Source organism: Mauremys mutica, chromosome 1, assembly GCF_020497125.1.
Source record: "Mauremys mutica isolate MM-2020 ecotype Southern chromosome 1, ASM2049712v1, whole genome shotgun sequence".
NCBI lineage: Eukaryota > Metazoa > Chordata > Testudines > Geoemydidae > Mauremys > Mauremys mutica.
In genome coordinates this window covers 301,321,427-301,347,630 of record NC_059072.1, presented here as the reverse complement: position 1 = coordinate 301,347,630, position 26,204 = coordinate 301,321,427, and the positions used below count along the sequence as shown (strand labels likewise).

The 26,204-nt window shown below is 43.7% G+C and overlaps 1 protein-coding gene across 1 annotated transcript; it reads right to left on the bottom strand.

Annotated features, from left to right (window-relative positions):
• RGCC (regulator of cell cycle) lies at positions 1-26,204 on the bottom strand. The gene is made up of 5 exons (XM_045012678.1): positions 26,047-26,204; positions 25,226-25,444; positions 6,746-6,859; positions 2,214-2,276; positions 1-394 (listed from the first exon to the last, which is right to left on the bottom strand). The coding sequence occupies exons 1-5, from the start codon at positions 26,081-26,083 to the stop codon at positions 387-389; spliced, it is 441 nt and encodes a 146-aa protein (XP_044868613.1). The 5' UTR covers positions 26,084-26,204; the 3' UTR covers positions 1-386.

The following is a 26,204-nucleotide window of genomic DNA, read 5'->3' as shown; positions in this document are numbered from 1 at the left end:
TTTAGACAGCTAGATTTCAGTTCAGGTTTTATTTGTATACAAAAATATATTACAAGCATTAAAGTTTCCAACTATATAAAATTACAAATATATTTTCATAAATTTTAATTTAAAATTGCTTTTAAGCTATATTTTAAAGAAAAAATATAGTATCAGCACATTTAAGTTATCTGATCCAGCCTGCTGCAAAGTGACAAAACTGATGTCATCAGTTAAATGCTTAGAGAAGGTGACTACTGTTATGTTCAGAAGATGAATATGCAGGATAGAAAAGTTGACAGTGGTCAGACATGGCAGCAGCTTTCAGTGATCCATAGCATTAGGTCTTCATTGCATCTTTTGAGGAATTATCTGTAGACAGGGATGATGCCAAAAATCCCTTTGCTTCACATACCTGTAAACATGAAAGATGAGAGATCCCAAATGCTACACTTAACAAGATGACGTTTCACTGACAAAATGTCATATTTGATGTCCCGTTTCTTAAACTGTCTGCTGTTTAACTGATGTGAAAGGGGAGAAAGCCAATATATATAAGCCAAAAAGTTATAAAGATTGTAAAGTTGTAAAGGTTTAAGAAAATCACTGTTCTAATATGTGTCTTAGGTATCCAAAAGCATTTGCACAAGTAAGTGTAGGTTGTTGCATAACCCCAACTATATAGTAGAACTCAAAATATGTGATAGTAATACAAGACTGAAGTTGGCCTTTTTCACTGCATTACAGAGTTAAAGATAAAGTTGGCATGTGAAAGTAGAGGTGAATGAATAAGACAGGGTTGAAAAACCATGGACCATTGGCTTATTACAATGCACTATATAGCAGCAGCAGGGGGCATTCACCCTCTCAACTTGCCCTGCATTAGGAAATAGATAATCTAATGAAGTCAGTATGAAACAGGCAGCCCAAGAAAATCACCCGCAATACACCCTAGCAGCAAAAACCCAAAGAAAAGGTTGTATCAGACTCTCCTTTTTGGGTTTCGGTCTTCCTTGAATACCAAATTTCCTGACTCTCTGCCCTTCTGAAAAGGGTCTACAGATTAATCAATTTAATCTCACTGGTAAAGAATGCATAGCTCTAGAGTGGATCCTTTGCAAAAGATAGTAAATAAGAAAATACTTAAAATAAGTGAAACTAGGCCAGAATTAAGATACAAATGAGAAGACAGCAAGGGCTAAATAAGCCAGATCGTAACACAAGTTTACGATCATAAAAAGTTGTCTTGAGTTAAACTCAAGGCAAATCAACTAAGGCTTAAAAACTACAAAGAAGGGGAAACAAAGGATTTAAAAAACACACACACACACACACACACACACACACACAATGTGTGTTACATCTTTCGTTCTTTGTCTGTACTGCCTATTTAGGCCCCAGAGGGCTCACCACTCTGTTTGCAAGCAAAGGAATACAAGACTGTGGCCCAAATGAACAGCACAGGCAAACTGTGAGAAGGGGAATAGATGTAACACAATAGTTAAAAAGAGAAGTGTTTTTCCATAGCCTGATGAAGAGCCAAAGAATAGTGTAACTGAATAACAGATTGTCAGGTAGTGACAAATTTGGTCTATATTTAATGGAGACTAGATCAACTGATTTTATTTTTTTTTAATTTAAAATATAAGGTATGGACTTCCTTTCCATAATCATTTTGTAAAGACAATGATAGCAGTCTAATATTTACATTTATACCAGTCACTCATAGTTACTGGCTAGTTATTTAGACTTACAGGACTATGAAACACATGCCTGTTTTTTCACTGTGTTGAATCAGTTTTGAAGAACTCTTGCTTGCATAATAGGTGCACTGTCAAAGCAACTTCATGATATATGGTTTGTGTTATGTTCCAAAAAAATGCTATATGTAAGAAAGTGTTAGTCCAAATCAAGTTGAATTTGGCTGCTAAAACGTGGGAATATATACAAGGAGGGAGGGGATAAATGAGAGCGTTTATGTAGTGTATGATCACACTATCAGACAGGAAAAGCAGACTAAGGAGACCTAAAAGTACAAATACATGGACAAAGGCAGATCTGTCCCCATGTTCTACCCCATTACTTCTCCCACAACAAAAGACACAAAAAGAACTCTAATATTTTATGTAAAAATACTGTTTCTACCCGCCAACCCCATCTCTGCTGATATTTTGTATTGTAAATACTTTGACTTCCATCATTTTTAAGGTACCACACACAGTGAATCTACTTACTTGCTAATATCCTGTCAAGATCAGCAATAAAATCTTCTAGTTCTTTTGTGTCTCCAAGCTTTGCTGCAAAATAAGAGAGTAAGGTCAGCACTGTTTATAAGTGAAAAATGTAAGTCTCTGCCACTGAGGCAAATAAAGGCCATTACAAAGCACCTGAATTTTGAAGGACAACGCCCAACATTATTCCCAGTAGTATCTAATCTCTTCTTGATTATCTTCAGAGAGGATTCCTTGACCTCTTCCTTTAATAGTCCTACTGCAATGTCCAAATGCTTCTGAGAAAAGACTGTCCTGATATCTGGCCTAAAATTTTGATTCCTTTATTTTAGGGAATTATTCACAGGACGACATTAGAGCAAAACTCATTTTGTTTCCTTAAAAATTAGAAGTTAAGCTTTTTCCATCACTGTTAGATGTCCACTGCTTGCTAGTGAAGAACTTGCATCCGAAGAAGTGGGTATTCACCCACGAAAGCTCATGCTGCAAAACGTCTGTTATTCTATAAGGTGCCACAGGATTCTTTGCTGCTTCTACAGAACCAGACTAACACTGCTACCCCTCTGATAGCGAAGAACTGTTATTTATGTATAAATTCTAGTATTCTGTCCAATCCAGTTTTTTAATATTGCAAGTGGCTTCTATCACTTCCTTCTAGAGACTATTCCACAATCAAATAAACCTTGCTCTCAGAAACAGCTTCCGGATAGTCAGTCTAATTCTTTGCTGAGTCTCTGCTGCCTGCTTAATTGGATGCCATTACTTCTCATTATTACCCCCTACTACCAAGTTAAATCGTTAATTCTTCTCTTTGTTATTTACAGCCTTCTGGTATTCGTAAGCTTATGTCCCCACCTCCCCTTAGATGGCTTAATCAAACTGTACATATGTAGCTTTTTATCTTTCCTCTTAAGTAAATCCCTCCACATTCCCTGAAATGGGTGCTCAACTGCAGCCTTAATATTGCCTTAGCTTAGTTTATGTAAGGAATTTAAATTAAATATACAGCATGTGTGTTCACATATGGGTAGGTGTGACCCTGAGCACCTCTGTATTCACACCCTACACACTATTGAATTAATCTTTCTACAAAATATGCCTTGTGAGGTACAGTAACTCCTCACTTAACATTGTAGTTATGTTCCTGAAAAATGTGACTTTAAGCGAAATGATGTTAAGCAAATCCAATTTCCCCATAAGAATTAATGTAAATAGGGGGGCGGGGGTTAGGTTCCAGGCAATTTTTTCACCAGACAAAAAACTATATATTATATAGATATACACACAGTATATGTTTTAAACAAACCATTTAATACTGTTCACAGCTATGATGATTGTGAAGCTTGGTTGAGGTGGTGAAGTTAGAGGGTGAGATATTTCCCAGGGAATGCCTTGCTGCTAAATGGTGAACTAGCACTCGGCTGAGCCCTCAAGGGTTAACACACTGTTGTTAAATGTAGCCTTTCACACAAGGCAGCACGAACACGAGGGAGGGGAGACAGCATAGCAGACAGACACACACCTTGCCTTTGAGAGAGAGAGAGAGAGAGAGAGACGCACACTGCCCCTTTAAGTAAGCTGACCCACTCTTAAGCGCATTGTCTTTTTAAGTGGATCAGGAAGTTGAGACAGCAGCTGCTGCCCCAAGCGCTCTGTCTCTCTCCATCTGTGTCCCCTCCCTGCTCTATATGGAGAAAGGGTAAGTGGGGTGCAGGAGCAGAGGGAGGGGTACACCCTGACATTAGCCCCCTCCCTTCCCCCCCTGCACAGCAAGCAGGAGTCTCTGGGAGCAGCTCCAAGGCAGAGGGCTGGAGCAGCACATGACAGTTGGGGGAGGGACAGCTGCAACTGCTAGCCTGCTGGGTGGCTGCAGCACAGGGAACTTAGGGGAGCTGCCGGTCCACCCTGGTTCCAAGCCCCCACCAGCTAGCTGCAATGGGCTGCTCTTCCTGCAAGCAGTGGACAAAGCAGGCAGCTGCCAAATGACATTAGAAGGGAGCATTGCACAACTTTAAACAAGCATGTTCCCTAATTGATCAGCAATGTAACAACGAAACAACCGAAAAAACATTAACTGGGACGACTAAGTGAGGAGTTACTGTATCACTTAAAAACTGAAAACACACTGATCATTTATATTCTTGTGTAATGTGTATTAAGAGTTATGAACATAAACTGAAATTATAATTACAGTGTGTTTACCAGACAGTCAGGGAAATGAGTAAACTGGTTTCTCAAATATAAAGGACAAGCTGACACCTCTAGCCAGGTGTCACCAAAGTTGATTGGCAATCACCTGTCAAGTGGCTATTCTTTGGCAAATGAAGGGAAGCAGGAACAGATCAATCTGCATTTTAGCAAACAACAGCATGGAACTTCACCCACCATGAGACTCCATGTCTGCTTCCTCACAGCTGGAATGAACTTTATCTATGAGTAATCCTCAGAAATTTGCATTTCAAAGGGTGACTGGACTATAAAAGTCAGGGGCAAAAACACCCCAGACTCTCTCTTTCACCTAAGACTTTGCAGGGAGAGCCTGACCTGAGAAGTTGCTCAACCATGTCGCTTGGAACCTGTGATAAGGATTTTACCTTAAACCAAGTCTAGCTTGTTATGTTTTAGCTACTAGATAGCATTTTATCTTTATTTCTCTTGTAACCATTTCTGAATTTAATACCATATATTTGTACTCACTTAAAACTTCTCTTTGTAGTTAAATGAACTTGTTTTATGGTTAATCTAAGCTAATCCAATGTTGTGTTTAAGCTGAACTGTTTGGTAACTCCAGTTAAAGCAGTAAACTTGAATACTGACCCTTTACAGGGGCAACAGACCTTTAATATCTGAATTGTCCAGGAGAGGTTTGGACAGTGCAGATCACAGGTGTCTAGGAAAATTCAGGTCTGGGAGTGTATTGGGGATGCAAGTAGTAACCAAGGCTTGTGGAAGCCAGAGTGTGACTGGCAGGCTACTTGGATCAGAGCTGCTGGACCAGGTCTGTAGCTGTACGCAAACACTCAGGGTGTGACTTGCATGCTGGCAGATTGTTTGTGAGCAGCCCAGTGGGGAGCTTCAACAGCAGAGCATTGTGAGGCACCCAAGGTTGTGGGGCAGGTGGTGACAACCCACACTGGTCTGGATTGCACCCCAGAATGTGACAGTAGGTCTCCATACAAGCAGATAATATAAATGAAGGTGGGCAAAATACTTTAGCATGTACAATAGAACCTCAGACTTACGAACACCTTGGGAATGGAGGTTGTATGTAACTCTGAACAAAACATTATGGTTGTTCTTTCAAAAGTTTACAACTGAACATTGACTTAATATAGCTTTGAAACTTTACTATGCAGAAGAAAAATGCTGCTTTTAACCATCTTAATTTAAATGAAATGAGCACAGGAACAGTTCTTTACCTTATCAAATCTTTTTTTAAACTTCCCTTTTATTTATTAGTAGTTTACATTTAACACAGTACTGTACAATATTTGTTTTTTTCTTTCTTTTTTTTTTTTTTTTTTTTTTTTTGAGGGGGGTGCGGGTTCTCTGCTGCCTGATTGCGTACTTCCGGTTCCAAATGAGGTGTGTGGTTGACCGGACAGTTCGTAACTCTGAGGTGCTACTGTATGTGAAAGCTCTGTGTAGCATGAATATATTACTATTCTTTTCATTGGCTTAGAGTATGTCTACCCTGCAGTTAAGAGTGTGCTTCCCAGCATGGGCAGATTGATCCATGCTAGCTCTGCTCACTCTGCTGCCTTAAAATAGCAGTGTGACCATGGCGGCATGGCTCAGGCTAGCCCCTTGAGTAAAAACCCACCCAGCCCCCTGGGTATGTAACTCAGTTGGCCAGCCCAAGCAACTAGCTGGACCACTTTGGCCGCTCTGCTATTTTTAGCATGCTAGCACAAGCAGCGCTAACACAGGTCTGCCTATCCCCACTGAGAAGCATACTCCCAGCTGCAGTGCAGACATCACTCTTCAGAAAAGACGTAAGGTAGCTCAAGTTAAGGCCTCTCAAGTTAGCCTAGGTCAAGTGAGAGCAGTGACACTGCAAAGAGTGATTGTGTCAGCAGCTGACAAGTTAGGCTACAACTTGAGTTGGCACATCTGCCATGACAGTCCAGACAACTCACATTAAAAGCACCCCTGCACTCAAGTTAAGCATTTTGTGTACATTCAAATTGTAACACGAGTTAACTCTACAGTGAAAATAAACCCATTCAAGGAAGTATTTAGTAAAACACATCACAATCGTAGATCAGCCAAAAACTAATGTTTCCTTTAATGCTGTAGATTCATAGCTAATAGAGTTGGCAGGCCCACCACTGGTTATTGCAGACATTGCACCTAATGTGCCATTGTGTTTAGCACAGATACTAGTAGGACTTATGTTTGAAGTAGTCTTAATACTAGCACTCAGGAGCTTGTTCACATCTTAAATATCAGTAGATTAACATTTTACAGAGATGAGTCTGCACCACTCAGAGTTCAGAAGAAACTTAAACACTTAAAGTTACTATGAGATTTACCTTTACAAGGAGTTATTGATGGAGATGGTAAAGTAGGAGTTGGAATTGACATTGTTGGAGAGTTAAGTTTTTCATCACTGAAGCTAAAACTGTTTCTGTAGAGTGAATCTGCACCTGTAAGACAAATTCTAAGTATTAGAAATTAAGACCAATGCCTATGGCAAGTTTATAACAGTAACAAAACAAAAAAAACAATGTAAACATCAAAGGTGGAGTTTGGGGGGGCATTGCCCCCTCCCCCAAATTGCAAGCCTCAGGCTGGCAGCCATAGTGTGCAATGCAATGAGTTCAGCAGAGGAGAAAGGAGATGTGTTGCTCCCAGCTTGTGCCCCTGAGGCAGGGAGTCAGAATTTTGTTTATAAACAGACTGATTAACAGGTGATTATGACAAGAATGCGCTGTTGGGATGTTTCCTAAAGTTAAATGATCTGTTCCAAGTTTTTGGTGAAGTGCAAAAAGTAAGTAGCCTAAATGATAGAAAGTAATTATAGGTGGACAGAAAACTGGCTAGATCATCAGGCTCAATGGGTAGTGATCAATGGCTCCATGTCTAGTTGGCAGCCGGTATCAAGCGGAGTGCGCCAAGGGTCGGTCCTGGGGCCAGTTTTGTTCAATATCTTCATTCATGATCTGGAGGATGGCGTGGACTGCACCCTCAGCAAGTTTGCAGATGACACTAAACTGGAAGGAGTGATAGATACACTGGAGGGTAGGGATAAGATACAGAGGGACCTAGACAAATTAGAGGATTGGACCAAAAGAAATCTGATGAGGTTCAACTAGGACAAGTGCAGAGTCCTGCACTTAGGACGGAAGAATCCCATGCACTGCTACAGACTAGGGACCAAGTGGCTAGGCAGCAGTTCTGCAGAAAAGGGGTTGCAGTGGATGAGAAGCTGGATGTGAGACAACAATGTGCCCTTGTTGCCAAGAAGGCTAACGGCATTTTGGGCTGTATAAGTAGGGGCATTGCCAGCAGATCGAGAGACTTGATCATTCCCCTCTATTCGACATTGGTGAGGCCTCATCTGGAGTACTGTGTCCAGTTTTGGGTCCCACACTACAAGAAGGATGTGGAAAAACTGGAAAGAGTCCAGCGGAGGGCAACAAAAATGATTAGAGGGCTGGAGCACATAATTTATGAGGAGAGGCTGAGGGAACTGGGATTGTTTAGTCTGCAGAAGAGAAGAATGAGGGGGATTTGATAGCTGCTTTCAACTACCTGAAAGGGGGTTCCAAAGTGGATGGATCTAGACTGTTCTCAGTGGTACCAGGTGACAGAACAAGGAGTAATGGTCTCAAGTTGCAGTGGGGGTGGTTTAGGTTGGATATTAGGAAAAACTTTTTCACTAGGAGGGTGGTGAAGCACTGGAATAGGTTACCTAGGGAGGTGCTGGAATCTCCTTTGTTAGAGGTTTTTAAGGTCAGGCTTGACAAAGCCCTGGCTGGGATGATTTAGTTGGGGATTGGTCCTGCTTTGAGCAGGGGGTTGGACTAGATGACCTCCTGAGGTCCCTTCCAACCCTCATATTCTATGATTCTACAGTTGTTTCAATTGTTGTATTCAGGAAGTAGTAACAAAGTTACTAATAATTGAGAAGATAACTGATTTTTTAGACAAGAGAAATGCAGTAGATCTAATCTTCCTGGATGTCAGAAAGGCACCTGATACAGTTACACATGAGAAATTATTAGTTAAACTGGAGAAGATGGGGATTAATATGAGCACTGAAAGGTGAACAGGAACTGGTTGAAAAGGAGACTACAATAGGTCATACTGAAAGATGAACTATCAGGCTAGAAGGAGGTTACTAGTGGAGTTCCTCAGGGATCAGTCTTGGGATCAATCTTATTTAACGTTTTTTATTATTGGCACAAAAAGTGGGAGTGTGGTAATAAAATTTCTGGATGACACAAAGTTGTGAGGTATTGCCAATATGGAGGAGGACTGAAATATCGTACAAGAAGATCTGGATGACATTATAAACTGGAGTAATAGAAATGGGATGATATTTAGTAGTACAAAGTGAAAGGTCATGCACTTAGGGATTAACAACAAAAAATTTTGCTATAAGCTGGGGACTTATCAGTTGGAAGTGACAGAGGAGGAGAAAGACCTGGGTGTGTTGGTTGATCACAGGATGAATATGAACCATCAATGTGATGCAGCCTTGAAAAAGGCTAATGCGATCCAGGTGTGCTTCAGGCAAGGTATTTCCAGTAGAAACAGGGAAGTGTTACTACCATTATACAGAGCACTGGTGAGACCTCATATGGAATACAGTGTGCAATTCTGGTCTCCCATGTTTACGAAAGATTAATTCAAACTGGAACAGGTGCAGAGAAGGGTTACTAGGATGATCTGAGGAATGGAAAACCTACCTTATGAGCAGAGACTCAAAGAGCTTGACTTGTTTAGCCCAACCAAAAGAAGGCTATGAGGAGATATGATTCCTCCCTATAAATACATCAGAGGGATAAATAGGAGGGAGGGAGAGGAGTTATTTAAATTAAGCACCAATGTGGACCCCAGAACAAATGGATGTGAACTGGTCAACAAGTTTAGGCTTGAAATTAGATGAAGGTTTCTAACCATCAGAGGAGTGAATTTCTGAAGCAGCCTCCCAAGGGGAGCAGTTGGGGATTTTTGTTACAGGCAGCCACCGATGGGCCACACGCCGCCACCGATGGGCCACACGCCATTGTAGGCAGTCCTGTCATACCATCCCCTCCAGAAACTTATCAAGCTCAGTCTTGAAGCTAGATAGGTTTTTTGCCCCAACAGCTGGAGAAGGGACACGAGATGTGGAGGGCTCTAAGTTACTATAGAGAATTCTTTCCCAGGTATCTGCCTGGTGGGTTTTGCCCACATACTCAGGGTCTGACTGATCACCATATCTGTGGTCAGGAAGGAATTTTTCCCCAGGTCAGATTGGCAGAGACCTTGGGGTTTTTGCACCTTCCTCTGAAGCACGGGGCATGGGTCACTTGCACATTTAAACTAACATAAATGGTGAATTCTCGGTAACTTGAAGTCTTTAAACCAGGTCCCTTCAGCCTGCACCGCTTCCTGCAGCTCCCGTTGGCCGGGAACAGCAAACCGCAGCCACTGGAAGCTGCGGGGGGCCGTGCCTGTGGACAGTCAACGTAAACAAAATGTCTGGTAGCCCGCCAGCGGATTACCCTGACGGGCCACGTGCCAAAGGTTGCCAACCCCTGCTTTAAACCATGATTTGAGGAATTCAGTAACTCAGCCAGAGGCTACAGTTCTATTACAGGAGTGAGTGGATGAGGTTCTGTGGCCTGCAATGTGCAGAAGGTTAGACTAGATGACCATGATGGTCCCTTCTGACTTAGTAAGAGAATCTGAGTAAGAATATAAATTAAAGTTTTAAATCTAACCAGTGTCCCTTAAGTGACTTGCCACGAGATGTCAGAACCGGCATCTCTCCCCACCGGCCCCAGCATGGACCTGCCACAGCTGGCGGAGAGGAGCCCCTCCCTCAGCCCAGCCCAGCACCATCGGAGCTGCCGCAGCCGGGGAGAGGGCTGGGGGGAGTTCTCTCTCCCCACCACAGCCCCAGAGCAGCCTGCACCCCAAACCCTCATCCCCAGCCGCACCCCCAGAGCCCATGCCCCACTGCACCCTAATCCTCTGCCCCAGCCCTAAACTCCCTCCCACACCCAGAATCCCTCATCCCAGGCCCCACCCCAGAGCCTTCACCCCTAGCTGGAGCCCTCACCCCCTGCCCCAACCTTGTGCCCCCTCCTGCACCCCAAACCCCTCATCCCCAGCCCAACCCCACCCCATAGCCCTCATCCTGGAGCCCTCTGCCCCAGCTCTGAGCCCCCTCCCACACTCCGAACCCCTCGGCCCCACCCCCACCACATGAATTTTGTTATGTGCACCAATATGAAAGTGCACCTCCATATTGGTGCACATAACAAAAATATCATTCCGCACATGGATGTAAAAAATAAGAGGGAACACTGGTCAGAACACATTAGAGCTGAGTGGGTCTAATATTTATTTAATTTTCTTTCTTGATATAGGAATTAGATACAGTGCTCCTGTCAGATAATTTCTAAGTTATCATCTGCCAAAAAACAAGAGTTTTCAGTTGCTTAAGTAGCCCCTGGAATTACAGTTAAAGTTGACACTCTCACCTCCGCGCCCCCCCCCCCAATCTGAAATGGCACCCCTGTAGGCAGGCACGGAATTTGCCACACACACACAGGCGTCCCCGTTGGCCTGACTGGAGCTTCCCCTCCTTAAATATAGATGTCAAACTACACATATGGTAAATGTCTGCGCTCTCAGACAAATAATTTCTGGAAGAAGCATCAGACACAGTCCAGAATAAGCACGGGAGAGAGAAATGTCAGTGTGCCAAATTTATCCCTTGTGTAATTCCATCAAATTCAGTAGTTACCCAACCTCATTTGAAGTCCTCATGTGCCCTGCCTGATTCACTATGGCCAGTAAAGATGTTAGACTGAACTGTTTTAAAAATATCATTAAAAAACATGTAGCAAACTACACCCCACAAAAGCAGGGTCAGGGTGTAACACTGCAATTGCAATGTCAATGCTGAATAAATACAATGTGCGGTAATCTAAGGTAGTATGCAAAATTATGTTGAGAGCAGAGGTGCACATCAGCCACTATTATTAGCAACAGCCGCTTCTGACACTTCACACAATCTGACCACCATAGGGGAGTGAAATGTCATTTGTTCCTACCTCTGACAAATTTCTTCTCCCTCTTTCTGCCTAATCTACTCTACCTTTCTTCAAAGCTCATCTATAAACATCTCATTTCCTTTGCCTATAATTCTTGATATTGCTCCCTCTGCTTTTTTAGATCTTGCGTCTTTGGATATTTTTTTTTATATAGTTCTTTTATACAGGGCTCTGAGATGCCAACCCCATGATACCTCCTCCAAAGTGCAACAGACTCACCACAGTTCTCTCCAGACAGCAACATTCAAACAACATATGTTAAGTGGGAATGCAGCTTACCAGCATGAAAGTCATTTTCGGGGCTTCCCCATTCAAAAGACTAGGGATAGTTGCTTATCTCTAGCCCTCTTTTATGATCTCAGTTTGACTTCTTCACTCCTATACTTCCACCCCAACTTTTCCAAATCAAATGCAATCCACCTGAAATGTCACAGTTGTGATTAGAGAAGAGTTCTGAGATGCTTGAAGCAAAATTCTAAATGCACTATTTAAAAGATGGTCCATCAGACACCTTTTTTAAAGTTATCCAATCTAAAAAAAATCCAATTGACATCGCTCCTCTAATTATGTGAGTCTTCCTGGTGTTGTACTGTATATCAAGTAAGGCCCAATAGATTGTAAGTCACATTTAAAAACATTATGTTTCCTCCTGAGATCAGCCTGTAGACAAAGTTTCAACTAAAACAACATTTTTATAGCCAAGTTACATGCACCATGAATAGGATATTTACAGTGGAAGATACAGACAACTTTAACTATGGCAGCATAAACACTGGCATTATAATAAAGTCAAATAACTCACAGCACCTCAAATAAACAGCACTGAGGCCAAGAGTCTAGTCCATTGAAACACTGGTGAAGAAGAATGCCCAAATACCAACACTTCCAGTACACTACAATCGGAAAGAATACCACAACTAATTTCAAGCAATTTTCCATTTTAAAGCTTTTACAACCAGCTGAATTTAATGAGTTATATGTATTTTTCAAACAGTCCTCATTGTAGTATCCTGGCACCACACACAATGATAGAGGATGTTATATTTCAAACCAGGGCTTAAAAGCATGTCAACTCACAAGTTTCTGTTCAGTTTATAGGTAACTCGATCAAATAACATGCCCCTTTTACTGAATACTTGCAAAGGCAACTTGAATAAATTAAACAAGCTTTAATTAAGCAGTAGCTTTAGTAGTTTGTAAATTGATCTAGGGCTATTCACACAATTATTTTTCTTTATAAATATATACTGATCTGAATTTTTAACAATCCTCTTTGACTGATAAATTATAAAAAAAAATTCTGTAGTTTTCTCTCTCCATTTTCCAAGCAATCAAAGTACTGACAACCCATTCTGCAATGGTTACTAACTAGAGCTGGTTGGAACATTTTCACTAAAATATGCTGTTTCATGGAGCTCTATTGGCTTCTACAAAGCTTTAAGGGTTTGGAGGTCCAGCGCAAAGAGAGAGAGAGATTTTGCATAAACATTTTAAAGATTTTGTTTTTGTTCCCAAACAGAGCAAAAGCAAATTTTTAAACCTCAAAAGTTGCCACAAAATGGAATTGTCATCCTCCAGTCATCTCAAGTACTATCATGGCTTGTTTCTTCATTAAGAGTTCAAGTTTTATTTTTCTCAGTAGGTAAAAATACACCTGCCCATTCACTGGTGGAAAGTCAAGTTATTGGCCTGATGAGTGCATTTCTCCTACCTTGAAAACCATCCTAGCCATTTTAGGCAAAGCATTGTTAGTATTGATTCAGATTCCAAGATTAGAAGGAACCATTGTGATCAATCTAGTCTTACCTCCTGTATAACAACTTCCCCAAAATAATTCCTAGAGCATATCTTTGAGAAAAACATCCAATTTTGATTTACAAATTGTCAGTGATGGAGAATCCACCACAACCCTTGGTAAATTGTTCCAATGGTCAGTTACTTTCACTGTTATTTCCGGTCTGAATATGTCTAGCTTCACCTTCCAAGCATTGGACTGTGTTTTACCTTTCTCTGCTAGACTGAAGAGCCCATTATGACATATTTGTTCCCCATGTAGATGCTTTAGACTATAATCAAGTCACTCCCTAACCTTCTCTTTGTTAAGCTAAATACACTGAGTTCCTATCAGGCATATTTTCTAATTCCTTTAATCATTCTTGTGACTCTTTTCTAAACCTTCTCCTATTTTTCAACACCCTCCTTGAATTGTGGACACCTGAACTGGATGTGGTATTCCAGCAGCAGTCACACCAGTGCCAAATACAGAGGTAAAATAACCTCTCTACTCCTACTTGGGATTCCCCTGTTTATGTATCTATAGCGGAATAGCCACTTACAGTCACTGGTCACTGTGACACAGAGACCCCTTGGCAAAGGGTCCCCTGTTCTTGGTAAACAACTTTTGTCTCAGACCTGACAAACTCACTACTTGCAGAGTATTTATCCATAAGGGGTATCATGTAAGTTATCTACAGAAAGCTCTTGTTAACCCACAAGGCATAGACATGACTAGCATAGCCCAATGGAGAGTGCTTGAGTGGCTGAAAGGCTGGTGCTGTTAGGAGCTGATACCCTGTTACTACTCCCTCATGTTGAGGACAGGGGCTAACAAGGTGACCCACAGTCCTGGGTACCCAGAGATCTGTCACAGTCACTTTGCAGGCATCCTGGCCTTGTTAGCCTCCTCTTGCAGGCCCCTTAAGCATTTCACACAGTTTCTGTTGTGGCTCGCAGCACCCCTAACTGGGGCTCGTTTAACATCAAATAGAGTTCACACAGTCTTCAGAGTCCTTAATCACAAAATAATCCAAACACTCCTCAATGACTCCCCAATATCAAGTTCATACTCAGAATTCTACTAGAATTCTTTAAGGGGGTCAACAAATATGTGGACAAGAGTGATCCAGTTGATATAGTATATTTAGACTTTCAGAAAGCATTTGACAAGATCCCTCACCACTGGATCTTAAGCAAAGTAAGCTGTCATTGGATAAGAGGGAAGGTCCTCTCATGGATCAGTAACTGGTTAAAAGATAGGAAACAAGGGAGAGGAATAAATGGTCAGTTTTCAGTGGAGAGAGGTAAGTAGCAGAATCCCTCAAAAATCTGTACTGGGACCAATGCTGTTCAATACATTATATTCATAAATGATCTGGTAAAAGGAATAAACAGTGAGGTGGCAAAATTTGCAGATGGTACAAAACCACTCAAAATAGTTAAGTCCAAAACAGATTGTGAAGAGTTAAAGGGGTCTCACAAAACTGGGTGACTGGGCAATAAAATGGCAGATGAAATTCAATGTTGATGAAAGCAAAGTAAAAAACATTGGAAAACAATCCAAACTATATATACAAAATGTTGGGGTCTAACTTAGCAGTTACCACTCAAGAAAGAGATCTTGGAGTCATTGAAGATAATTCTCTGAAAATATCTGCTCAATGTGCACTGGCAGTCGCAAAGTGAACAATGTTAGGAATCATTAGGAAAGGGATAGATAATACGACAGAAAATATCATACTATACAAATCCATGGTAAGCCCACAACTTGAATGCATGCAGGTCTGGTCACCCCATCTCAAAAAAGATACATTGGAATTGGAAAAGGTACAGAGAAGGGTCACAAAAATGATTAAGGATATGGAACAGTTTTCAAATGAAGAGAGATTAAAAAGACGGGGACTGTTCAGCTTGGAAAAGAGGCAGCTAAGGGCGGGATATGATAGAGATCTATAAAAGAATGAATAGTGTGGAGAAAATGAGTAAGAAAGTGTTATTTACCCCTTCACATAACACAAGAACCAAGGGTCACCCAAACCTGTGGAATTCATTGGCAGGGATGTTATGAAGGCCAAAAGTATAACTGGGTTCAAAATATAATTAGGTAAGTTCATGGAGGATAGATCCATCAATGGGTATTAACCAAGGTGGTCAGGGACGCAACCCCATGCTCTAGATGTCCCTAAGCCTCTGACTGCCAGAGGCTGAGACTGAATGACGGGATGGATCTTCTGTTCATCCCCCTGAAGCATCTGGCATCAGACACTGTTGGAAGACAGGATACTGGGCTAGATGGACCATTGGTCTGACCCTGTATGGCCGTTCTTATGTAATTCAACAGTTCATACTTAGCTCTGGTTCTGCTGCCACACCCAGAGCTCTTCCTCTGTCAGTCTGCTCCACCTAAAGCCACAAGTCCTAGCACTTTTTCACTGGAGCTAAGCCCATTTGGTTTGGCTTCCTTCTCTTGTCAGTGTCTCCCCTGTTCTGAGGAAGAAGACAGTCTATATACTGCCCTCCTCCACAGAGCTCCTTTTGACTGGCTGGAAGAGAGGGGAGCCCTGCTCCACCCTACACAACAGGGCTCCTGATCCTGGGCCCTTAAAGGAACAGTGTCCTGGGGTTTCTGCCCACTGCCCTCCACCCCCCACCCAGGATCCAACTCATAAATCCCCAAGACAGCTTCCTCTCTTCCACGACCATGCTATATTCTGGTCTTTTGTTCATTCCAAGACCTGGAATGGGGCCTTCTGGACCCCTTTATTCTTAAAAGGTCTAGTACACCCCGCTACAGTATCAAAGGATCACATTAGCCCTTCTGCCCACAGCATCACACTGAGAGCTCATGTTCAGCTGATTATCCACGATAACCTCCAAATCTTTTACAGAATCCCTACTCCTTAGGATAGAGTCCCCCATTCCTTAAATATGACCTACATTCTATGTTCCTAGATGTATACATTTATATTTGATCAAATTAAAACACATGTTGTTTGTTTGCACCCAGTTTACCAGATATCTCTGCAACCGTGACCTGTCCTTTTCCTTATTTATGACACCTCCAATTTTTGCAAACTTTATCAGTGATGATTTTATGTTTTCTTCCATGTCAATGATAAAAATGCTAAATAGCCTAGGGCCAAGAACCGATCCATAGAGCAGCCTGCTGGAAATGCACTGCTTGATAATGATTCCCTGTCCACAATTACATTTTGAGACCCATTAGTTAGCCAGTTTTTAATCCATTTAATGTGTGCCATGTTAATTTTACACAATTATAGGTTTTTAATCAAAATGTCAGGTGTACCAAGTCAAATGCCGTATAGACGTGTGGGTATATTACATCAACACTATTACCGTTATCAACCAAACCTGTAATCTCAATGAAAAAAAAGATATCAAGTTAGTTTGACAAGATCTATTTTCAATAAACCCATGTTGATTGGCATTAATTACATTACCCTCCTTTAATTCTTTATTAATTGAGTCCCATTCAACCACTCCATTCTGTTGCCTAGGACTGATGTCAGACTGACAGGCCTATAATTAACCTGCGTCATCCCATTTACCCTATCTAAATGTTGGCACACTAGCTTTCTTCCAACTTTGTGCAACTTCCCCAGTGTTCTAAGACTTATTGAAAATCAACAGTAAAGTCCAGCCCGCTCATCGGGCAGCTCCTTTAAAACTCTTGTTCAAATAAGTTACCTGGATCTTCTGATTTTAAAATATCTAATTTTAGTAGCTGCTATTTAACATCCTCCTGAGATACTAGGGCAGGGATTGGCAACCTTTGGCATGCGGCTCGCGAGGGTAAGCACCCTGGCGGGCTGGACCAGTTTGTTTACCTGCCGCGTCCACAGGTTCGGCCAATCACGGCTCCCACCTGCCATGCTTCACCGCTCCAGGCCAATGGGGTCTGCAGGAAGCGGTGCAGGCTGAGGGATGTGCTGGCCGTGGCTTCCCACTTCCCCCACTAGTCTGGAGCAGCGAACCGCGGCCATTGGGAGCTGCGATCGGCCAAACCTGCAGACGCGGCAGGTAAACAAACTGGCCCAGGCCGCGTGCCAAAGGTTGCCAATCCTTGTACTAGGGAATGGAAAGAGCGTTATCATAATCAATCATCTGTTTTTTCCCCCAAATACAGAACAGAAAAATGTATTGACCACTTCAGCCTTTTCTGCGTTATTATTGATGATTCTACCATTTCCATCTAGTAATGGACCAATACCATAGTTAGGATTTTTTTTGTCCCTAATATACTTAAACTCATTCTTATGGTCCTTCACTCTGCAGGCCATAGATTTCTCCTTGTGTCCCTCTGCATCTCTTATAAACTTTCTACAATTCTAAGCTTCTGATTTATATTTATTACAATCGACTTCCCATTTCTTCCATTTGTTATGTATTATTTTTATATTATGAAATATCAGCCTTTGTTTAGTCTGGATGTAGGATAGAGAAATGGCTGTGAAAATGAAGCTTCAATCTCTGCCCTCCCCTAAACATCCTGTCTAGGGCAGTTTGTGTATGTTGTGCATCGTTCAAAAGACACACTCCAGAAAAGGTGTAAGCCTTAAAATCCTCACCACCACCACCACCATCCTAGAAACAGCACTCCCAATACACCCTGATACCCACTTTGGCACGTGGCCAGTGGAAGCCACGATTGGCCGAACCTGTGGACGTGACAGGTAAACAAACCAGCCCAGCCCACCAGGGGGCTTACCTTGGCGAGCCGCGTGCCAAAGGTTGCCGATCCCTGAGCTAGAGGCTGATGTCAAAGTTCTATCACATGGCTGCTCCTACCCATGCCACACACTCCTAGCTGTGACGTCCGTCTTATCACTAATTATTATTATGGCTTTCTAGTTTTATTCCTCTGGCAAATCAGTGTTTGTTAAATTATGATCCCTGAGTGACTATCTTAAGAAGTAACCCAGTAAAAGCCTTTGCCATTTTATAAAACTGCCAGCTGAACCCAAGTCAGTCCCTTCAGTTGATATACTTAGAATAGGATGAAGAAATAGATGCAAAATGAAGGGTTTGGAGTATGGGTGGGTTGTACTTTGGTGAAATAATTCAAGGTTCTCACTGGCCTTTGCTGTCCCAGAACACAGTTAAACCTCAAAGCATAAAACCCACTGCAAGGCCATGTAAATATACAATATTCCCATGAGATAAACAATTGAAACTTTCTGGATAGTAATTAGCTGAAAAAGAAAATCTTCAGACCTTCCCTTTTAAAACAGGCAATGATGTATTCAAATATTTTATAAAAATAATATTCATCATAGTATTCTAGAAGAGGCAACTTAGGGTAAGATTTTCAAAAGTGCTTAGTATTGGCCTAGCATTGCTCCCATTGAAATCAAGGGGACTTTTTACCAACACTGAACATTTTTTTAAATCTCATCCCTAACGTTTTCACAGGGGAAATTTTAAAGCTTCATTTTAAAGCCTCTTTAAATCATGTATTTATTATTATGCAGTTCAAAGGCTCAGAGCTTTTACTCACAGATTGCACAGCTAGCCCCTACTCAACATTAACTGCTCTAGAAGTCCTTGATTTTTTTAAAAATGAAGTCAAATACTTAATAGTTCTAATGCTGCAATTAAAAATGAATGTTAATAAGTCTTGGAAGAAATAGAGCTGTCACAAAGAGAGACAGCATGATTTACTTTGGATATAAACATGCTCACGCTTCACTGCATTGTTTACTCTATCAGCCTTCTGCTCCACATGCAGACATTCTAAACCAGGGGTAGGCAACCTATGGGCCGAGAGATGTGCTGGCCGTGGCTTCCCGCCACCCCCATTGGCCTGGGATGGTGAACCGTGGCCAGGGAGAGCCACAATCGGCTGAACCTGCCAATGCGGCAGGTAAACAAACTGGCCTGGCCCGCCAGAGTGCTTATCCTGGCAAGCCACGTGCCAGAGGTTGCCGACCCCTCCTCTAGAAAGAGGAATGGATTTACACACCCTATTACAAAACAGTAGTTTTCAGAGGAGGGCATTTGTTGCCAGTTACAGCAAATTTTGCACTATTGATCTACTTTAACATTCAATGTAACTATGTTGTGTGTCTTTCCATCTTTGAACCTGACCCTGGCAAACACTTACTAATAGACTCACAATTTTTGAGAAGTGCCACTGATTTTGAGAAGCTCAGATTTGGTATACCCAGCCTGTGCATGCTGAGTACTTGCAGTTCCCATTAACAGCTGTCAGAGTGGCTCAGCACCTTTGACAATCAGCCCAAGATGTCTCAGGTTGGGCACCCCAAAACTGAAGTACACAAAAATCAGTGGCCCTTTTGGTTATATCTTGGTGTAAGCCAACTGTGGTTCATGAATAAGGATAAGATTTTGTCACAGAGGTCATGGATTTTGTGACTTTCAGAGATCTCTGACATTTTCTGCTTCAGCCCCAGGCATTGGGCTGCAGCAGTCAGCCACTGTGGGCAGCAGTTGGCAGGGACTCCAGAACTATGAGCTGCGAGCTCCGCAGCAATCAGCCATGGTGGGGTCCTCACAGCTATCAGCCACTATAGGCGCCCCCTCCCCCCCATTATTTTTAGTAAAAGTCCCAGACAGGTCACAGGCTTCTGTGAATTTTTGTTTATTGCCCGCAACCTGTCTGGGACTTTTACTAAAAATAACAGACAAAATATTAACCTTATTCGTTGTACAATGGCCCATAACAAGCACTTGTAGGATCACGCCATAAAAACATGATCCTGTAGCTCTTATACACAGAGTAATGGCTGTGGAATTGACAGATTTATGAAGATGGAGAGAGTTTATACGAATTACATTTTTCAGCAAAAGCAGTTCAGAAAAAACACTGTCAGCATTTCTTTTGCTGTTGTTGCATATTTGTGTTTTAAGAATTCGTCCCCACACAGCCCAGCTACATTTAACGTAAGTGTTGCCACGGGAATAGTGAGGTCACTACAACCTCAACTTCACTAAGATCAAGTTAGAAGAAAAGCTGGGCTGAGGGAAGAAGCCTATGTTTGAATAGAAATAGCTTGGAAATTAACACACGTAGTAAGAGGAGTTATGAAAGACAAGGGGAATGTAACTGGATTTATGTTTACATCTGATATTTGAGCCTCTCTCTGGTATGAAAGACCCTCTTTATTAAAAACTGCCATTCATCTCCAATTTCATCAAAATGGTACAGGGAGGTTTGGAGAGGGATTTACTATATTAAATGATGTCTTCAGAAAGAGAAACAAGATTTGCTGGGTATTTTTACAAGAACTAGATCAGAGAGTCAAGAAAAAAGAATCCAGGCAGAACATACCAGTATAGACAGGTCTCTAAGTAAACTGAAGTACCTGACTGCAGGCTTACAATAAATCTGAAAATGGTGGAGAATTATTTTTTTTAAATGGATTAGAGCAGGGATTGGCAACCTTTGGCATGCGGCCCACCAAGGTAAGCACCCTGGCGGGCCAGGCCAGTTTGTCTACCTGCCGCGTCCGCAGGTTCGGCTGATTGCGGCTCTCATTGGCTGCGGTTCACCGCTCCAGGCCAATGGGGTCTGCAGGAAGCAGCAGACAGCACATCCCTTGGCCCATGCCACTTCCCGCAGCCCCCATTGGCCTGGAGCAGCGAACTGCGGCCAGTGGGAGCCATGATCAGCTGAACTTGTAGACGCAGCAGGTAAACAAACCGGCCCGGCCCTGGCAGGCCGTGTGCCAAAGGTTACCAATCCCTGTTCTAACCTGTTCTTAAAAACCTTCAAAATGGGGATTCCACAATCTCCCTGGCAAGCTTAACTACCCTTATCATTAGAAAGTTTTTTCCTAATATCTAACCTAAATCACTTTTTCTGAAGATTAAGCCCATTACTTCTTGTCCTATCTTCAGTGGACATGGAGAACAATTGATCATCATCCTCTTTATAACAGCCCTTAATGTATTTGAAGACTTAGCAGGTCCCTCAGTCTTCTTTTCTCAATACTAAACATGTCCAGTTTTTTTAACCTTTCCTCGCAGGTCAAGTTTTCTAAACCTTTTATTATTTTTGTTGTGTTCTTCTGGACTCTTAAATTCATTCATGTCTTTCTTGAAGTGTGGTTTCCAGAACTGGACACAGTACTCCAGCAGAGGCCTCACGAGTATCAAGCAGGACAGGACAATTAGCTCACATCTTACATACACCACTCTCGTTAATACACCCCAGAATGATATTAGCCATTTTTGCAACTGCATCACATTGTTGACTCATATTCACTTTGTGTCTGCTATAAGCCCTTTTCTTCAGTACTGCTACCTAGCCAGTTATTCCCCATTTTGTAGTTCTGCATTTGATTTTTTTCTACTTAAGTGTAATACTTGGCACTTATCTTTATTGAATTTCATCTTGTGGATTTCAGACCAATTCTGCAACTTGTCAAAGTCATTTTGAATTCTAATCCTGTCCTCCAAAGTGCTTCCAACCCCTCCCAGCTTGGTGTTATCACAAATTTTATAAGCATACTCTCCACTCATTATCTGACATAAATGACAATATTGAGTAGTAATAGACCCTGCAAAACTCCACTAGATATACCCTCTGCTTTGACAGCAAACCATTGATTGACTACTCCAAATATAGTCTTTCAGATAGTTTTGAGCCCACCTTATAGTAATTTCACCCAGATCGCATTTCCCTAGTTTGCTTGTGAGACTGTGTCAAAAGCCTTACTAAAAATCAAGATATGTAACATTTACAGCTTCCCCCCCACCCACAAGACCAGGAACCCTGTCAAAGAAGGAAATTAGGTTGGTTTGGCATGATTTTTTCTTGACAAATTAATGTTGGCTATTACTTTAACCCAGGGGATCTCAAACTGGGGGTTGGGACCCCTTAGAGTGTCATGAGGATCTTACATGGGAGGTCAGAAGCTGTCAGCCTCCACCCCAAACCCCATGTTGCCTCCAGCATTTATTATGGTGTTAAATATATAAAGGAGAGGATCACACTCAGAGGCTTGCTATGTGGAAGGGGTCACCAATACAAAAGTTTGTGAACCCCTGTTATAACCTATTATCCTCTAGGTGCTTACAAATTGGTTGTTTAATCATTTGTTCCAGTATCTTTCCAGGTGTTGACATTAGGCTGACTGTTTCCCCCCCGCCCACCCCTGGCCTTTTTAAAGACAGGTACTATGTTTGCCCTTCTCCAGTTCTCTTGGGACCTCGCCCATGCTCCATGTTTTCTTAAAAAGAATCACTAACAGTTCCAAGATTGTTTTAGCTAGTTCCTCAAGTACCGTAGGATTCATTTCATCAGGTCCTGCCAACATCAATACAGCTGACTTGTCTAAATAGACTTTAACCCATTCTTTCCCTATTTTGGCTTGTGTTCCTTCCTCTTTGTTGTTAATATTACTTAAGTATCTGGTCACAATTTACCATTTTAGTGAAAGAAACAGTTTCATTACTATAAATCACTGGAAATCAGAAAGTATAAGTTTTTATAAGGCAAATTCTATGGAATATTTTTGAGGAGAGGAAGTTAGCAATTAAAAAAAATAGGGTCTGCTTGTGTGGGGGGGGTTTAAACTTACTTATGACAACTTAAACATTGATTCCATGGCTTTTTAATGGGAAAGCAGATTCTTTCAGTCCTCCTAATTACTATTAATTTTGGTATACTCTCCTTGACAAACAAGAACCACCAAGATATATAATTTTAAAAAGAAATCGTAACACTAACAAACATATGCTAAACTTTATTGCTCAGTTACCTTGATTTTGGATATTCCTGATTCCATATCCTTTGCTTGTATGTTGTCTGTATGCTATCTGTATTAATTTAATACTCTTTTGTACAATTAGCACTCTTTCTGCACTGAGCATTCAAACTGGAACTAGTGATTTAAATTATCTTTAAAACGGCAACCTCCAAAACCAGAAAACAGCACCATTCACTGAAGGGAGAGGAGGAAGTGGTTTCCAGTATTTCTATAAACCTCTTGTGAAAATACTTTTAATACAACATTCTTGTTTAGTAAATATTTAGTTAACTACAGGATGAAGTCATCAGGAGTCTTCCTGCTAGAATGGACTAGGGTTGTCTTTGGCTTCTAAAAAATGGAGTGCCTCTATAGTCTTCTACCAGCCAGCTGGGAACTCTTTCTTCTCTGACACCTTATTTTCCAGCCTCTGACCTTATCCACCCCAAGTACCATTGTGTTTCTCTTTGACTTTTCACTTTTGTATAGCATACCAAGATTCTCCCCAGCAATCATCAACATTAAGGGAAACCACAAAGGAAAAAAAATGGGCTTTTGTCCTTGTCTGCATCTTTATGATTGATCAGTTAAGGCAAGGGTGGGCAAACTACGGCCTGCGGGCCGGATCCGGTCTGCGGCGCTGCCGGCACCATGTCCCTTCGGCCCCGCGGTGGGTGTAGGGGGCCACAGGGCTCCATGCATTGCCCTGACCTCCGCAGCTCCCATTTGTCGGGAACAGGGAATCGCAGCCAATGGGAGCTTTGGGGGAGGTACCTGGAGGTATGGCAAGGGCAGTGCATGCAGAGCCCTCTGCCCCACCTCCCCCAGGGGCCACAGCGCTTCCTGGAGCGATGCGGGCCAGGGACAGGGCAGGCATGTAGGGAGCCTACCCTGGCCCCAGTCCACGCCACTGCCACCCCGGAGTCACTTTAGGTAAGCAGCGCCGGGCCGGAGCTCAAACCCCTCCTGCACCCCATCCCCCAACTCCCTTCCCTAAGCCCCCTGCCTGCACCTTGCACCCCAACTCCTTGCCCTGAGCCCCTTGTACACCCCACACCCCTCCTGCACCCCAACCCCCTGCCCTGAGCCCCCTGCTGCACTCCTGTGCACCCCAACCTCTTGCCCTGAGCCCCCTCATACACCCAACACCTCTCCTGTACCCCAACCCTCTGCTCTAAGCTCTCTGCACCCCTGTGCACCCCAACCCCCTGCCCTGAGCCCTCTGCCACTCCCTGCACCTCTCTTGCACCCCAATGAGCCCCTTCCCAAAGTCTGTACCCCTCCTGCACCAACCCCCTTCCCTGAGCCCTCTCATACACCCCGCACCCCTCCTCTGCCCCAATCCCTTGCCCTGTGCCCCTTCCTGCACACCACACCCCCTCCCACACCCCCAACCCTGCATACTATTTTCCTACCCAGATGTGGCCCTTAGTCCAAAACGTTTGCCCACCCCTAAGTTAAGGTGTGAGGATTAACAAGAAATGTCTGCGACTTCCAAGAAAACACAACCAGAGAAGACCAGACTTGACATTCTTGATATTTGTGAGGGAAAAAATAATAAGAAAATTATTTTAAAAACATAAATCTTTCCGGATTTGTTTATGTATCATAAAAGGAGGGCAAAAAAGGACACAAATCTAATTTAAAAATACCGTCTGCAGGTCACCTTCAACAAGCTGTTTGATGGAAGGAACAAAGAGTAAGGTGCGGGAATGCTGGGAGAAGAGAGCAAAATTAAATGCATAATAGTTTCAATTTTTGGCAAGCAGGGGACAAAAGTAAACAGTATAAATAGTGCTAGATAATCTCTGCCTTACGTACCAATAAGACACCTGTTTCTTAAGAAATGTACATTTAGTTTAGATCATAGAACCTGGTACAATCTCTCCCCAAATGCTGCTGAAAAGAATCACGTTCCAGACACCACAATACAAGGACAGAAGCAGAAAAAAAAGCCAAGCAGTGTTTTGGTTTCTGATGGGTGGGGAGAGCTGTCAAGTGTCTAGAAGTCAAAGCTATTTTTACCTGTCAGCTCTGAAAGCTCCTCCCCCAGGAAGCTGTAGAAACAACTGGTTTGCTAGCCAAAGCAACACTGAACTGCCGGCAGATGTGGCGCCGGAGACGCTAACGGGAGGCCAGCTGCCCTTGCCCGCTGCGCAGGAGGGCTGGGGAAGGGGAAGCGTGCGGGAGGGCTGGGGAAGGCAGAGCAAGGGCGGGGGTGTCTCACTCTCTGAGTCGCTCATGCAGCTGCAGTCGCTGACACTAGCGCTGCTCCGCCGCTTCATCCGCGCCAGGTGCTCCTCGTACTGAAAGTGGCGCTTGCTGACGGGCGAGGTGAAGTCTTCGATCACGGCATCGAACTCGCCCAGCACCTCCGCCAGCTCCCCGGCATCCGCCCGCAGCGCCGCAGGGCCCGGGGCCGGACGCGGGGGACCGTCACCGGAGCCTAACGAGAAACACGGACACCCTGAAAATCCCCCCGACCCTCTGAGAGTAGCAGGGCTGGAGCACAAGAGCGAGACCCAGCCACCACCTTAGCGATACCCCCACGTCCGCCCCCGAGAGACCGGCCACCCCCCCCCCAGCGCCACCCCCCATTTCTCCCCGCAGAGAGACCGGCCACCCCAGCGCCACCCCCCATTTCTCCCCGCAGAGAGACCAGCCACCCCAGCGCCACCCCCCATTTCTCCCCGCAGAGAGACCAGCCACCCCAGCGCCACCCCCCATTTCTCCCCGCAGAGAGACCGGCCACCCCCCATGTCCCGGCAGAGAGCGGGACAAACTGGGGAAACGGAGGGAGCCGGGAGCAGCCGAGCCTCAGTCGCTCGCCGGGCCGGGGTCGGGTCCCGGCCGCCTCTGCTCCCGGCAGTAGCGGGGGTTTGCACCGAGCGCTCCCAGCTGCGGCTGCGGACACCGCGCGGCCCCGGTGCCAGCCTGTCCTGGGGGCGGGAGGCGAAGGGCACCGACCCCGCAGCGGCTGCCGCCTCCTTCCCTCCCGCCAGCCCCGACAGTGGCTCTCGCTAGGGGGCCCGGGCCAGCCGCGCTCACCTGTGCCGGCCGCGCTCTTGGTTTGCGGGGACTTCATGGCCGCAGGCTCTCGCCTCTCCCCGCCGCCTTCTGCCTCCAGCAGCAGCTGCGGCCAGCCCCAGCCGGAGCCTCTTATAAGCCCCGTGGCCGGGGAGCGGCCGCGGCGCAGCCAGGCGTGG